The 14,587-nt window shown below is 37.0% G+C and overlaps 1 protein-coding gene across 1 annotated transcript in view; it reads left to right on the forward strand.

Moving 5' to 3' along the window:
- Nucleotides 1-254: 254 nt before the first annotated feature.
- The window catches only part of TBC1D22A (TBC1 domain family member 22A), a 140,913-nt gene continuing 126,580 nt past the window's right edge, over nt 255-14,587 (forward strand). Inside the window, exons 1-4 of the mRNA XM_015627966.3 lie at nt 255-439; nt 2,816-2,872; nt 4,540-4,880; nt 5,648-5,827. Coding sequence (XP_015483452.1) covers nt 378-439; nt 2,816-2,872; nt 4,540-4,880; nt 5,648-5,827 — 640 coding nt within the window. The 5' untranslated portion in view covers nt 255-377. The remainder of the gene's footprint in view (nt 440-2,815; nt 2,873-4,539; nt 4,881-5,647; nt 5,828-14,587) is intronic.

The following is a 14,587-nucleotide window of genomic DNA, read 5'->3' on the forward strand; positions in this document are numbered from 1 at the left end:
TCAAAAAGGATTAAAGTCTGAAAACGTAACACTCGGAGAGCCGCGAAGTAATTCCTGACTAACAGGAACGCCGTGGACGGAGAACACTCCCGGAACCTCCCTGCCGGAGCGCGGGCCGGGCCGGGCCCGCCGCCACAGCGCCCGCCCCCAGCAGCCCCTCGCTGCGATTGGCCCGAGCCGCCCCACCCGGCAGCAATCTCACTTCTGGTTGGCTCAAACTTCCGGACCGCTTCGGGGGGCGAATAAGGCGCGGGGTTGTTTTCCTGTCCCAAGATGGCGGCGCTCAGTGGTGCTTCTGTGGAAGGGAATGGCGGGGAGTGAAGCCTGAGGGAGCGGGCCGGGGCCGCGAGCGCGGAGGGGGATGAGGTGACGCCGCCATGGCGAGCGACGGGGGCAGGAAGCAGTTCTGGAAGCGGAGCGGCGCGAAGGTGCCGGGCAGGTGAGAGGAGCCGCGGAAGGCCGGTGTCGCGGGCCTCTGGACGATGCCGGGCCAGGGGGGGCGTCTCTACCCGTTCGGCTTCACTGTGAACCCAACACCGCGTTCCTGCCCCTCGGCCGCCCGGCCCAACGGGACCTCGCGGGTCCTCTGAGTCTCCGCCGCAGGGACCGTGTCCGGGTTGCTTTGTTAGCTCAGTGCTCGGAGCCTTCCAGCGCTGGGCTCCTCCGGTGGTCTGCTGGAGATTGCTGGTGGTCAGTTAGCGTTGGTTCTAACTTGTGTCAGAAAGGTCGTTAAATAATTATCTGAATGTGCCTTCCCAGTCTGACATCATGGTTAAAGGAGTTAGCGTGATCTTGGGAATGTATTCACCGGGGAATTTTGAGTGGGAGTTTGTAACTTTCAGCAGTTCCAAGTTAGGATGTTTTGAAACTTGATACAAGTTAAGATATTTTGGAAATACTTCACAGGACACTGCATTTTCTAGGCATATAAATGTTTTAGTTTCAGCTACGTACGTCAAAATATTGTCAGTTTCTTAACTTTCTTCCTGAAGTATGAACAGCAGACCAGTCGTTGTATTAATACAAGGAGCTACAAGCACATTTTCCCATTCAAGATTTTCTAGGGAATAGATCCCCAAAATGACATTAACTCTTTCGACTGTTATTGTTATATTAGGCTGGGAATACGTGTTCAGATGATTACTTAACAATAACAATCTCTGGTCTCATCCCTAAATTGTTCTCGCAGTACAGTTTTCTGTGTTCTTTTTGTAAGAATGATGTGTGCTTGTGGTTCTCAGAGAACAGTCACTCTGTATTCTATATCCTTATAGAAGGGAATGGGAATATGGGAAATATGGGAATCAGCAACATAGTCTTGCTCATCATTTACCTTCTTACATTTTTTGTTACCCATGAGCACTAACTGGGCGTGGTTTTGTTTCTTTAGTTACAAACTGAGTTTTTCAGTGCAACTGTTGTACTTCTTCTAACAGGTTTTCTTTGTAACAGCTGAATCTCTTGAGGGTGAAACACTTTGGCCTTCCTCTCCTGCATAAGGTCTATAAATAGTTGCAGTTAATTTGCAGGCAACTGTGGGCTCGTGGAAAAACAAGGACAGTGTGGAGAATGTACTCTGATTTTTATTTTTTTCATGGCATCGAGAGGATGGTTGTTGCTTTCTGTTTGAGTGGATTTCCATTGCAGTTACTCACGGAGTGGTGTAAGGAAAAGGCCCATTCTGTGTGTATGGAAATGGACAGTGACACCCGACCCTCACGTGAGCATAGAGCAGGAAATGTGCCTGTGGAGAGGATGGCGTGTGTTTCCGTGTAATGGCTGGTGGGGAATTTATTTCCATGGAATCACATACAAATCATTAAGAGTTCTGATAAACCACCATTTTCAGTCACCACTAGGACTAATTTCACGGGTGTTAATGCTGCACCTCTTGTGAAAGTCTAAGCCTCTCCCATAATGTTTTGACTGCAGTCTTTTTGGCTTGGTTTTATCTCAGGTTTACTAAGGTTGGACTTGCTTATTCTTATGGTCTGGAGGTTGTTTTCGGTATGTCAGCAGGGCATGTTTGTTCTATGTGTTTTTTATTATAGGTTTGGCTAAGTGTTAATGTTGCATATAATTTATTTCTCTTACAATTAGTGAGTTCTGTTGTAATAGTTTCTATTTTGGAGTCACACGCAAGTCTTGATGTGTCTTCTGTAGCATTTTTTACTTACAAAATAGTTTTATATACTAGTAACTGGGAGGTAATGAACTTCTAATTTGTAGAGAGTTTTGATATTCACATTATTTTGCTATTTTGTAATGTTAGAAGCTAGTGAATAAGCCTGGAAGCTTGTTTCTTTTAATTCTTTTAATACTCCTATGGCTTTTATTCTCTAACCTGTCACCTTCTGCATTTTTCTGCTGCTTTGTCATCCTTGTATATTAGTAATGGTTAAGAATTATCTACTTGGATTTTGGGTGACAAAGGTACATAGAAGGTTAAATCTTTATAGATTTTTCTTTGAGAATTTTTAATTTTTTACAAGAGAGGAAGAAATGATAAATCCAAGAAGAGAATTTTTGTAGATTCTTACTGCAGAATCTAACTTGTTATTTTAATTCCTGGTTAGAAAAACAAAATAGTCTAAAATAGCATTAGCTTAGGTCTCAGAGTTCTTGTTTAGCAAATAAATAATTTTTATTAAATTATTTCTTAGTATGCACATCAATTGCAGCTTCATGATTTTTAGTTTTTGAAACAGAACTGTTGGAACATCTTAATTCTGTTTATTATTGACTACTCAATACACAGGAACTCTCCAAATATTTGTTTATTTTTTACGTGATAACTATCTTTTTTTTCTTTTAGTATTCAACATGTATATGGAGCTCAGCATCCACCATTTGATCCATTATTGCATGGAACGTAAGTTAACCTAATATTTAAGTATTCCAAATATTTTGTATCTCCTCTGTCTTTTTTTTTTTTTCTCCTGTTGGCTGTAAAGTTATTGTTATCTTCCTTTTTCAATTTTTGTCATAATCTTCACTTCTTGTTCTGACTTCTCCTTTGTGACTTCCTGGTTGTTACCATATTTGCAGGAACAAATCAGCTCTTTCAGATCTTAACGTAGATTGCCAACCGTTATAATTTATTTATAATGCCTTATACATGGGAAATCGTGATGAAGTGGAAAACATAGTGGTACAGAGACAAGTATTTGCTTGGAAGGATGTCATGCTTCTATTAGATTTTTTTCAAGGGCTAGTTTCAGACTGTACAAGAAGTAAGCATTCTAGTTAATTTTCAGATGATACAGAGTTGGAGGGAGTTGAAACGAGTGATCCTAAGGGTGAATTTAAAACCAATTTGATTTATTGGTTCAAAATATGGAGGTATAGAGACCCAGTAACAAAAACCAGGTTTATTGTTTGAGGTGACAGAATAAAGACCTTGCTGTTTTAGATAGTGTTGGCAAGTCAGGTGAGTGTAAGTGTTGTATCACCTGTTAGGGAAGATTTTCCCTGTAACATGTAACAGAAAAGTTGCAACTGATATAATATGAGAACTGGGGAAGAACTACTTCTGATTTGCAGTTCTGCCTGCTTTATCTTAACAGAGAAAAGTAAAACTAACCCAGGTGGAGAGATGGGGAGGTCAGTAATTAACTCAAGAACCATTTTATGCAATTCTGTGCAAGATGACCCTGCTTGAACAGGGTGTTTGGGCCAAATGACCATCTGTGATCCCTTCCCATCTTACCCATTCTGTGAACGCACAATTAAATTAATGGTAGCAACTTCATTTTTTGGGAACAGACTAAGAAACCCTCCCAACTTTATACATTATTCAGCTCACTTCTGAAGGGAGACATGATTGCTCTGCATTACTGTAAGTGAGAACAAGTGCCAGGCTAGGGAGGGATACTTGTCATATCTCATAGTGTGTGTTGACAGAGGGGTGAAAGGTTGGGAGCTGATCAGGGTCCACTTAGACTAGTAACTAGAAGAAATATCTTTCCTCTGAGAAGAGCAAAGTTCTGAAGGAAATCCATGCTGGCATGCCTGGATCTGGAGGAATGATAGACTTAATGAGTTTTAGGGTGAGACTTGGTTTGTTTATGACAGTGATTATGTTGCGTGATTGCTTATGATGACTTAGGGGTAGACCATGGCTTGATTGCAGATCCTGTGCTGTTATGCAGCAATTGCATTGAAAGGGCTGAAATCTACTGAAATGGGTGAAGCAAGAGTAGTGCAGTATGCCCTGCCTATTTTATAAGCTATTCTAGTACTAATCCTTTCATGTGACTTTGGGGTTGGTCTTTTTTTTTTGTTTTGTTTTTTTTCCTTAAGAAAAGGGAAGGAAAGGTTTGTTTAGTTTCTATTCAAAGCAACAAAGTGCCAGTTTTTACACTGTTCTCAGGTTTCTTCAGTTGTATATTACCATAGGTGGATGTAGTGGCAACATGAGTGTAGAGAGATAAATATTTGCTACCTATATAGTGTCAACTATAAGCTTATGGGGTTTGGTACTACCCAGAGTGTTTTGCTTCCTTACTAGTTTTCTAAATATTACTTGTTTTTGAACAGCTTGATAAAACCAGGTTCAAAGCCACCTACAACTCCAGTGAAACTGAAGAAAGTCAGCACCTTCCAAGAATTTGAAAGTAACACAAGTGATGCTTGGGATCTTGGAGATGATGATGATGAACTCCTAGCAATAGCTGCTGAAAACTTAAATACAGAAGTGGTCATGGAAACAGCTCACAAAGTAATTCAGAATCACAGCAAGCTACAAGAACAGCATAAATTTCAGGAAGAACATCTACAGGAAGAAAAACAAGAGGAATTTGCACAGCTGACTTCAGCTGCATGTGGTGATAATAGGCTTGTTAAATCAGTCAGTGAAGGTCATACTTCGAGTTCATTAGGTATGTTGAAAAGTGAAAAAGATGTTGGAATTTAAAGGATGAGAGCTACCATATTTGCCCCTGTAAGACAGTAAACCCTTCCCAACCCTTTATTAATATCACAGAAAAATACTGTTTATCACTAGTGATTTATTTGAGAGGAAGATTGCATGCCTTACTAAATTGTAGTGCATGTGTGTGAGGGAAGAATAATTAAACTTTTTTGTTTTCAGCCTTAAAAAATCTCCAATTTTGGAAGGAAGTTCCACTATTGAATGTAATTGATTGGTTAAATACACTAAGTTGTATTCAATTAATAGTTATGCTACTATTGTGAAAAAATATAAATAAATTATAATTAAAATATATTGAAAAGCTGGAGAAAATAATGCAGGTGGACTGGGAGATTCACCCTCATGTGATGTGTTCCATGGTTTTGTAAAAAGCTTTAAATTGCAATAATTTCAAGATTTCTCAGTGATTGTTTGTTTTTTTGTTTTTTTTTTTAAGAATGTTAGGAAGAATGAAAATGGCTTTTAATAATACCGAGATTTTAGAAATCCACGAGCCTTGCTATTAGTATGATCTCTAATTAATGTATTTTAGTTGTGGAACACTGCTTCAAAGCAAAAAGCTCCTTTTGCTAAATCCAAGTAATTTGAAGTCCACTTCTGCTGTATTTGAGTTTGCATTTTTCAAAAACAGAATTCTATTTTAAATTTTCAAATTAAATTCAACTGATTACTAGCCTTCTCACTACTAACTGCTGTACTTCTTTTTCCCTTCAGATAATGCTAGTGAAAATTCTTCCATGCAGAGATCACAGTCACTTCCACAAACTTCCATACCTCCCTTGACAAGTGGAATGGCAGACTACAGCACCTCAGTTACTCCTGCATTAACTGAGAGAGAAGCATCTCGATTAGACAAATTTAGGCAGCTACTTGCTGGCCCAAATACAGATCTTGGTGAGTGTTTCTCCATAGGACCTATGAATTATATCTAAATTATTCTTAAACTATAGGATTTTTCTGTTTGATGTACTGTCCTGCCATATGGTTTGGTTAGAATCTAATCCTTTCAACACTGAAAATTGATTGTACAAAAGAAAGAATAAAATTGAAAGTTTGTAATACTCCTGCTTTTAATCAATGATTTGCATATGTCCTTTGCATATGCTAATACGTGGGGTGTTCAGTGGTTTCTTGTTCTTTCTCACATTATTTCTTCCCGCTAGACTGATCTCTGTAGAAAACACCCCAAAGTATAATTATCTGTGTTTATTGTTAATGCCTGATAATGGAACAGCTTGGTGTATAAGCGTGATTTTCATGCTTGGAAATAAATAGGAGTGAAAAATGATGAGCCCTGTAAGTATTACTGCTTGTCTACTCAGTGAGCCTTCTTCATGTTCACAGGCTGATACAGTAGTTCTGTGTCTCATCTGTGAATGCTGACAACAAGTCAATGGGAAAACAAATGTATTGTCAGATAACTTGACTGTTCCCTTTGTATACTGGATTTTAGCTGCTGAATAGTCAATACAAGTGCTGAGAGGGTATCACAGAATCAAATGGCTTTGTATCCCAAGTGAAAATCTGAAGCAGAATTAGTACACTGCATTTGGAGAACTTGGTGATTAGGAGTTGAGGGCAAAGTCATGAATAAAGAAAATGTCTTTGAGTTTGACCATTCTGGAAATATCTCCAGGAAACTTAGAGAAAGAAGTATAAATTGCATGCTTGCAGTTCTTGAATTGATGCTCTCCTTCCTGGTCATTGTCATGAGGCTTCTTCAATATAATACAGTCCAAGTTGTGACTTTATTTTTTTTTCCTCTATGCTGTGTCTTATTGTCAGATTGCTGCTGGGAAAGTACAATTATGGTAACTATAATAACTGCAGGAGATAGCTGCATTTCATAAGAATGTCCTCACTGAAATGCTCAAGGAATAGAAGGAGGTATTAAAACGTATTTTATGTAAACTTGAAAATGGTAATCAAATCTTGCTTTTTAGCCCTTTGATCTAGCAGATGCTTTGACCTTTGTGATCATGACTAACATGAAAACTCATAGCTTAAGAATGTTGTAATGGTAGAAATCTTTGTTACACAAGGTTGCAAAATCAGAGGAAAGAGAGTTCAGTTTAAACCTATCCATTTTACTTGTGCTGCCTAACTTGTTGGGAGTACTTTACCAGTAAATCTGACCTATGGATTAAGGTGAAATAATTTTGGAAGAAAATTTCCAGTCTTATTAGGACTGCAGTCACCCCACCTGTGGTGAACTTAGTCAATGCTATTTAAACAAACTAGTGGTTTTTTTGTTTTTGTTTTTTTTTTTTTTGCTATTGAACTTTATGAATCTCACACTGAAATATATGTAGGAAAATAAAATTTTAATATGCTTCCATGATATTCAAGTGTGAAAAATATCTAGTAAGCTTGCAATATTATTTCTTGTACAAAGAACTAAATAATGCCTTTTCTACATCTGTTTATTGGAAGCTTGTACAATCTCTTGCTGTACAAACTGATTAGTACAGTTTGAAGTTGTGTGAATAGAATTTTACACCCAGTTTTGATTTTTTGATGTAAGTATTTTGCCTTTTGTATCTAGAATATGTCCAATAACACATATATCTATAGTTATCTGTCTATGGGTAATACATGATTTTTGTTTAGTGGAAGAAATAAACTTGTTATTGATGATGTGCAAGCTCTTGATGATCATGAAGCTCTTAGTAGATCATATATGATAGTAGTAGCATTGTTGGTATATGGTAGGGAAAGTGTATGTGTGTATATATATATACTTATGCAAACGTATATGCTTATTGCCATATACACAATTCATCAGAATCTGTGTGTGCATGTCTATATGCATTTTTAATGTATGCATTTTTGGAGGATGTTTGGTTCAGCTCTCTGCTACGGTGAAGATTGTGTTTAAAAAGTATTCTTGATTTATAATGACAGCAGTAGACTGGGAAAGCATTGCAGTTTGTGTGTGGTGGGTTTTTAAATTTGTTGTTAGGGTGTTTTTTGTGGTTTTGTTTTGGGTTTTTTTTTTACCCCATGCTTTTCTTCAGAGCAATACTGGAAGCTAGAAACTAGGCAGTAGGCTCCAAGCTAAAATTTGTGGTGAGTAATACAGGGATAGGTGGCTATTCTCTTGCAGATGGCTTATTCTGTCTGTGCGTATGTGTGGTGATGTGGTATGTGTGGGTCTGCTTTGTTTTACAGCCACAAATAGTTGGGTTTTGTTTGTAACAATGAATGAAATTAGTAAGACATGGAGATTTTTTTATAAATATTTCTCTTCATTTCTGCAAGTATTAGGCTTGATTTTTTTTGGAAGTAGAAGTAACAGAAGTAAAGTATTTCTATTGTGTTTGTTTCCTTGATCTAGTTTTGGATATTGTTGAAATAGATTATGTAACGAGTCTTTTCAAAGCAAAATAAGAGTAAGTTAATCTGTGGAACTGTAGCCATTTCATGCACATATCCTCTTATCATAATGGGAGAAATCAGCATTGACTATGAATACATAGTAATACAAATGACCTTGAAATCCTTTCAGTCACAGTTGAATAGTCGTTATCCTATAAAGATAGTGTAAAATGCAAGTTTAGTCTTGTATGCCAACTAGAGGTGTGAAAGGGTGTGTTCTTTCACAAGAAAACTCTCAAAAAGGCGGATTATGTGTATAAATTTGGAAGTGAAGATTATTTTAGTCATTGGAAACACTAAGGGATTTTGGAGTTGGGTTTGGTCCACAGGCTAGATACTTAGAACTTGTGGAAATAGGTAGTTACTGCAAGAAAGGTGGGCTAATAGAAGGAGAGTATTGTGAGGTGCATGGGGGCAGGTTCAGGAGGCAGAGTGGGACTCTAGGATAGCCAAGTTTGGGAGACAGCTGCAGAGTAGACTGTAGGGTCTACTTGACTGAATAGTTTCCCACTCCCAGTACTGCATGCCAGGTTATTCAGCAGGAATCACTCACAGTAGTTTTGTGCAATCAACCTGTGTTTGTGCTTGACTTGCAGTCAGTTTGCTGTAGACTTACTTCATTTCAGGTCTTGTCTTTCCTTGTAATGGACCTTGCATTACTGAGCAAAGATGAGCTTGCAGAATCTTTTGCAAACAGTTGCTTGCTTTAAGAGGGAACAGAACTTTAACAAAACAGTATGGGGGGAGTATTTCTGAGAAGAAATTTTTTCTTCTCTTCACAGACCACTTTGTACATATTAGAGGAACAGTACTGCTATGTCTATAAGGTTTCCAATTAAAGTTTAATTATTTTTATTGAATTTGTGTTTTTCAATAATCTTGTAAAATGTTTGTGGAAAAAAGGGAGCTGTTTACTGTTCAAATGCAATGTAAGCAATGTTGATAAAATCTGACAAAGCAACAAGTTACTGCATACTTGAAGCTTCAGCATAGCAGATTTATGATGGATTTTTAATACCAGTTTAAAAATTAGCTGATTAAGGCACTTCCTTAACTCCTTCTTTATCTTCAACTATTTTTCTGCTTTTTTACACATATATGGCTAATGAGTATTTAATTGGATGTGAGAAGTGTTCAAGTAAAACAACAACCAATGGTAAGCTGGGTGTACCATGTTCTCTTGGTTTAATAAAACTTCATAACATTGTAATGCTACTGTTACGCAATATAATGTGTTATTTCAGAGTCAAACCAACTAATTTCTAAAGCTGTAAAATTGTTTTGCATGTTAGGGTCACTTATTTTCTACTTAGTCATGACAAATCCCAAGCTGAATAAAATAATATGTTGACATTTTAGCATACTACCTTGACAAAAATAAGAGAAAGCCCTGTAAAAGCACCCATGAAAATTGTAAAGTATTCCAATCTTAAATTTATTCCAGCTGCTGTACACTGAACAGCAAGTACTTTTCATTGTACTTTTTTAAACACTCATCTATTTCTCTTCTTCCTTCTGACCAAATCTCAGAAAAGAAGACCTTTTCAAAGGGTACTACAAGCTCTTGAGTTGGGTGCTGTCTCTTAGGTAGTCCTTTGCTATGGAAGTAGTGGATAACGTTGTGAAGTCTGTCAGAACATTTAAAAATAGCTGAACTTTTGATTAGTATGATTGTGGCAAAAAATACTTGCGTAGTTATACCGGAGCTGAAAATGCTGTAATCTCAGATTGTCTCATAATAGTATTTGGTTGTCTGTGTTGTCTGAATTCAAGAGTGGATTTCTGGAAATTAAATTCAGAAAGGAAGCATGTTAGATGTCTCTGTTTCCCATCAGAGTGGTCTTCTGTATTGTTGCTGCAACTTGAAAAGTAGGATTTTCCTATTCATGGTCACATCCATTCTAGATTTATATTAAACCTGATCTAACATACTAATTACTTTTTCTTTCACTTATGGCTCATAAATCTAGTATTCTGTAACAGCAGTCTGTTATGTTCTGTTAAATTGGCCAAACTGGTACTATTGAAAAGTTTCAAAAACTTTCCAAAATACATTAATTGAAATGAATTTGATTAATATTGTTCCCAGCTTCATTACTTTATCTGTACTAAGCTACACAGTGATTTATCTCTGTGCTCCTAGTACATCCATGTAATTTAGAATTTTAATGCCCCCTGCAGCTGGGAATTACTTGTAGTTGGTCATGTGAGTGCTTATTCTTCTTTCAGTTAGTTGATATATAGTATGAAGTTAACATGTGTCCTACTGCTGCTTTGTGTGACGTGCCATCAGTCGTATCTGTCTTTTCAAATTATCACCAAAAGGTGTCCTCTCTGATTCTTGTTCTGTTCTAGTTAGCTTTTTAGCTACAAAATGTGCTTTCCTATTTAGCTAATAAAAAAAATTAATAAAAAAGGGCAGTATTCTACTGATAGACTTTGTAACATCTTTTTTTATTGATTCTGAGTCTTCTGGAAGAAATGAATGCTAAATATCCATTATTGATTACTTTTTTAGTTACTTTTTGCAGGATTAGTATTTTGTCTTCCTGTTTTCTGTGGGTTGGTCTCATAATTATTTATTTTTGTTTTAGTAAGCATTTATTTTGATTGCTGCTTTAGGGAAATATTTCAATGTAAAGGTATTAATTTATGATTTTTTGTTGTAACTAGATAATAGATTCCTGAAACAATTTTGAGAAGATGTTGCATGGTTTGTTTCTTGAGGATGTATTTTTCTCTTTTCACGGTCTTTGACGGTTTTATGATGTCTTTTTTCATGTTGATTCTCCCCATCTCCCCCTCAGAAAAAGGAGTAGACTGTACGTCTCATCCAGGTAGTAAAAGAGTTAAAAGAGTCTTGGAAAGCTGCAGATGTTCATGGTGTCTGGTTTCAGTCCAGCAGCAGAAACTACAAACCAAGCCAGGCCGGCCGGCTCCGTTTCTCCCCCCCGCCCTCTGCGGCCTTGTCCGGCCTGGAGGGGGTGGGAGGAGGCCGAGACAGAGCCTGTCACCTCTTCAGAAGCCAGAAACCAAAGAGAGCAAGAGGGCTCTGGCTTTACAGCTTAGGGTGGTGTTCACAAGTTGATCTCACTGCTGAGTAGTTAAAACCACCGCCAATTCTCAGAAATGACCGATAATTGGTCAGGAGAAAAGACTCCCATCAGCCACCAGCAGCTTCAACTTCCTTAGCTCCCAAAGCTATCTTAAAGGTAAAGTCACCCTATGACATAGCCTTATCAGAAATTTGATATAATAGAACCTAATGTAAAGCTGAACTAAAATCATACTTCCAGTGCAACAACTGGAGGAAAGACTCATAATTAAATCAGTAAGAGTTGCTCTTTGTGTCTTTGAACATTCAGAATACAGTTTAAAAGCCTTTTCTTAGTTGTATGTGAAAAGTTAGAAACTGTTTCAATGGCATTTATGTAAAAATAAAAACAGTTGACGATGCACAGAAATTGAATGTTTTGGGGGAGCAGTGTAAAGCAGCATCATCTGCTGCTACAGTTGTTCTTCATTCCTTATCGTTTCCATCACTGGCTTCTCGTGTTGCAGGTCTTAGCAGTTTCAATAATCTTTTTGTCTTAGTTTTCCTAATTACTTGTTTTTTATTTTTTGTACCTTGTAACACCAACCTCATCTGCTTCTGACTTCTTATGTGAAGTAGCAGACAAGATGTACTTTCCTACCCTTTTCTAGCAAAGGCTCTGAAAAGCATCTTACCCTGTATTTGCAAAGGTGGATTGGACTTTATTTCCTGTTTCTGCAGCATTCAGAATAGCTCTTTGTTCCATTGAGAAGATTAAGGGCAGTGTTTGATTTAAAAAAAAAATAAATTAATGAAGTGCCTAACAGAGCTATTATTCATTTTGAAAACCAGTTGCTGTGGTTGCCATAGTAATAACAAGCCCTCTATTAAAACTATTTTCTATATGTACTGCCTGTATTGTAACATACTGTTGGGGGAGCTGCAGTTCTGTGCATCTATGCTTTTGAAAAAATTTTCCAGCTTTGTATAGTTAAAATATCCAAGGAATTTATGTTATAGGAGCATAAAACATGTAAATCTAGTTTATCATATCTATCATGGAGTTGCTCATGCAGGCCATCACTTTATGTAGCCATTTATAGTAAGCTTAATGAAATAACAGCTGTATGAAAAATGAATAATACATACAAAGAAATTTTGAACTCCTTTAATATTTCTTATTTTTTATATGTTTATAACAGATAGAATGATTAGCTTGTAGTTCCAAGAAAAATACTTGTAGACTTGGTTGTTTGCCCTCATATGTTTTAGGTGTAGTGGGTAATAACTCCAGTAATTGCTTGTACAGTTGAAGGCTGGTAAACTAATGGCATGTTTTCTTTGTAAAATTCCCCATGAAATATTTATGGAATATGAGAAGTCTTTAAATCTAAATACAGTAAAAGGATACTTCTAAGGATTCTGTTAGAGCAATTGCTTTAAACTTCTTCAGAGAAAGGAAATGTATCTGTAAATGTACTGTAGTAAACCAGATAAAACAATTTTTTTCCAAAATTAAGTTAATCATATTAATTTGATGAATTTTCATTCCACACTGTACCCTCATAATAAGACTTCCTAAAGCAACAATGTTTATGTGGAAAGTAACTGCTGTCTCCTAAGCAGAAGTGATAGTTGGCTAGTGGGAGCAAATTGAGATACTTTTTGTCTAAAATCTATGGGGATTTATAAATTCTTTAATACGCCTTCTTCACAGAATTATGTCAAATAATGAAGCAGTTGAAAAAGAGTAATAGCTGAGGTTTAAACTGTTTCTTCAGAAAGTGTCCTTTCAGTGTGGGACCAAGTTCATAGACATGGTTTTACAGATACTGTTTTTGGATCTGCCTAATGTCAGCTGGTTCTTTGCTCACACTTTTAACAAATGATCATGCCTGTAATTAGAATGTTTACAAATGCTCATTTTCAAAATAATTGTTCTGGAAGTTTAGGAAAATAATTAATTATATTGAAGCAAGAATATTTTTTCAGTATTATCTCGATTGAAAATGTGTGTCTGATTTGTAGGTGCAATTAAAACTCTTTCATAGAAAATCTGTGCTTTGGGACATACTCAGCAACTTAAAACTATGATGTCTAATTCCTTGGGAAATCTGCAGTTGGAAGGAGTTCTCTAATGACAATTCATTGTCGTTGTGCTTTGTCTAGGGAGAATGTAACATTTCAGCCAATGACAAATAGTTTAATAATCAATTAAAATATTTAAAATATATTAATTTTAATGATTAATTAAAATACTCAGATCATAGAATAGTTTAAGTTGGAAGGGACCGTTAAGCCGTCTAGTTCAACTCTCCTGCAATTCAACTAGATCACATTGGTTCGAGACCCTCACCCAGAATGTTTCCAGAGATGGGACATTCACAGCTTCTCTTAGCAATTCATTCCAGTGTTTCACCATCTTCACAACTAAAAAATTTCTTCCTTATATCTAGTCTGAAGCCACTCTCTTTCAGATTAAAACCATTACCCATTGTCATATCAAAATAGACTGACAAAAAATCTGTCCCCATCTTTCTTATAAGCTCCCTTTAAGTATTGAAAGGCCACAGCAATGTCTGTCCAGAGCCCTTTCTTTTTCAGGCCGAACAACCCCAGCTCTCTCAGCCTGTGTTCATAGGAGAGATGGTCCAGCTGATGCCACAAGCCAAACAATATTAAGATGATAAAAAGTGGTTTCCTTTAATGAGGGTCCTTCATGGTGCAAATATGGCAAGATGCACACACAGTTCAGGATCCTGACAATTTTATTAGTTTAACAAATCAGCATAATTAACAGAAATCATCCAATTAGAAGAACAATTAATTAAGTGATCCCCCCTTTTGGTACTGCCCCCCACTGAAGCTGCCCCTAGCTTCTAACCCCACAATTATTTTGTCTACAATATATATATAGAAAATAAGGATGTCCTTGGTTCACACTGTAGAGGCAAGACTAAATAAGATTCCAGGAAAGTTAGCTTATTGTTCTAAAATTTAAGTAATGGGGTAGGCAAAGTACTATAGTTAGTTAAGGAGCTATATAACTATATAATAGTAGTCTACAGAGCTGCAAATATATGGAAAATGTATAAAACTTAAAAATCTGTTTGGCATTATAGCCCCCTGATCATCTTGATGGCCCTCTGGACTCACTCCAAAAGGTCCATGACTTTCTTTTACTGAGGACTCTAGAGCTGCATGCAGTACTCTATGCCCACCTGGAGGTCTCACCAAAATGC

The sequence above is a fragment of the Parus major genome, chromosome 1A (genome assembly GCF_001522545.3).
Source record: "Parus major isolate Abel chromosome 1A, Parus_major1.1, whole genome shotgun sequence".
Lineage (NCBI taxonomy): Eukaryota > Metazoa > Chordata > Aves > Passeriformes > Paridae > Parus > Parus major.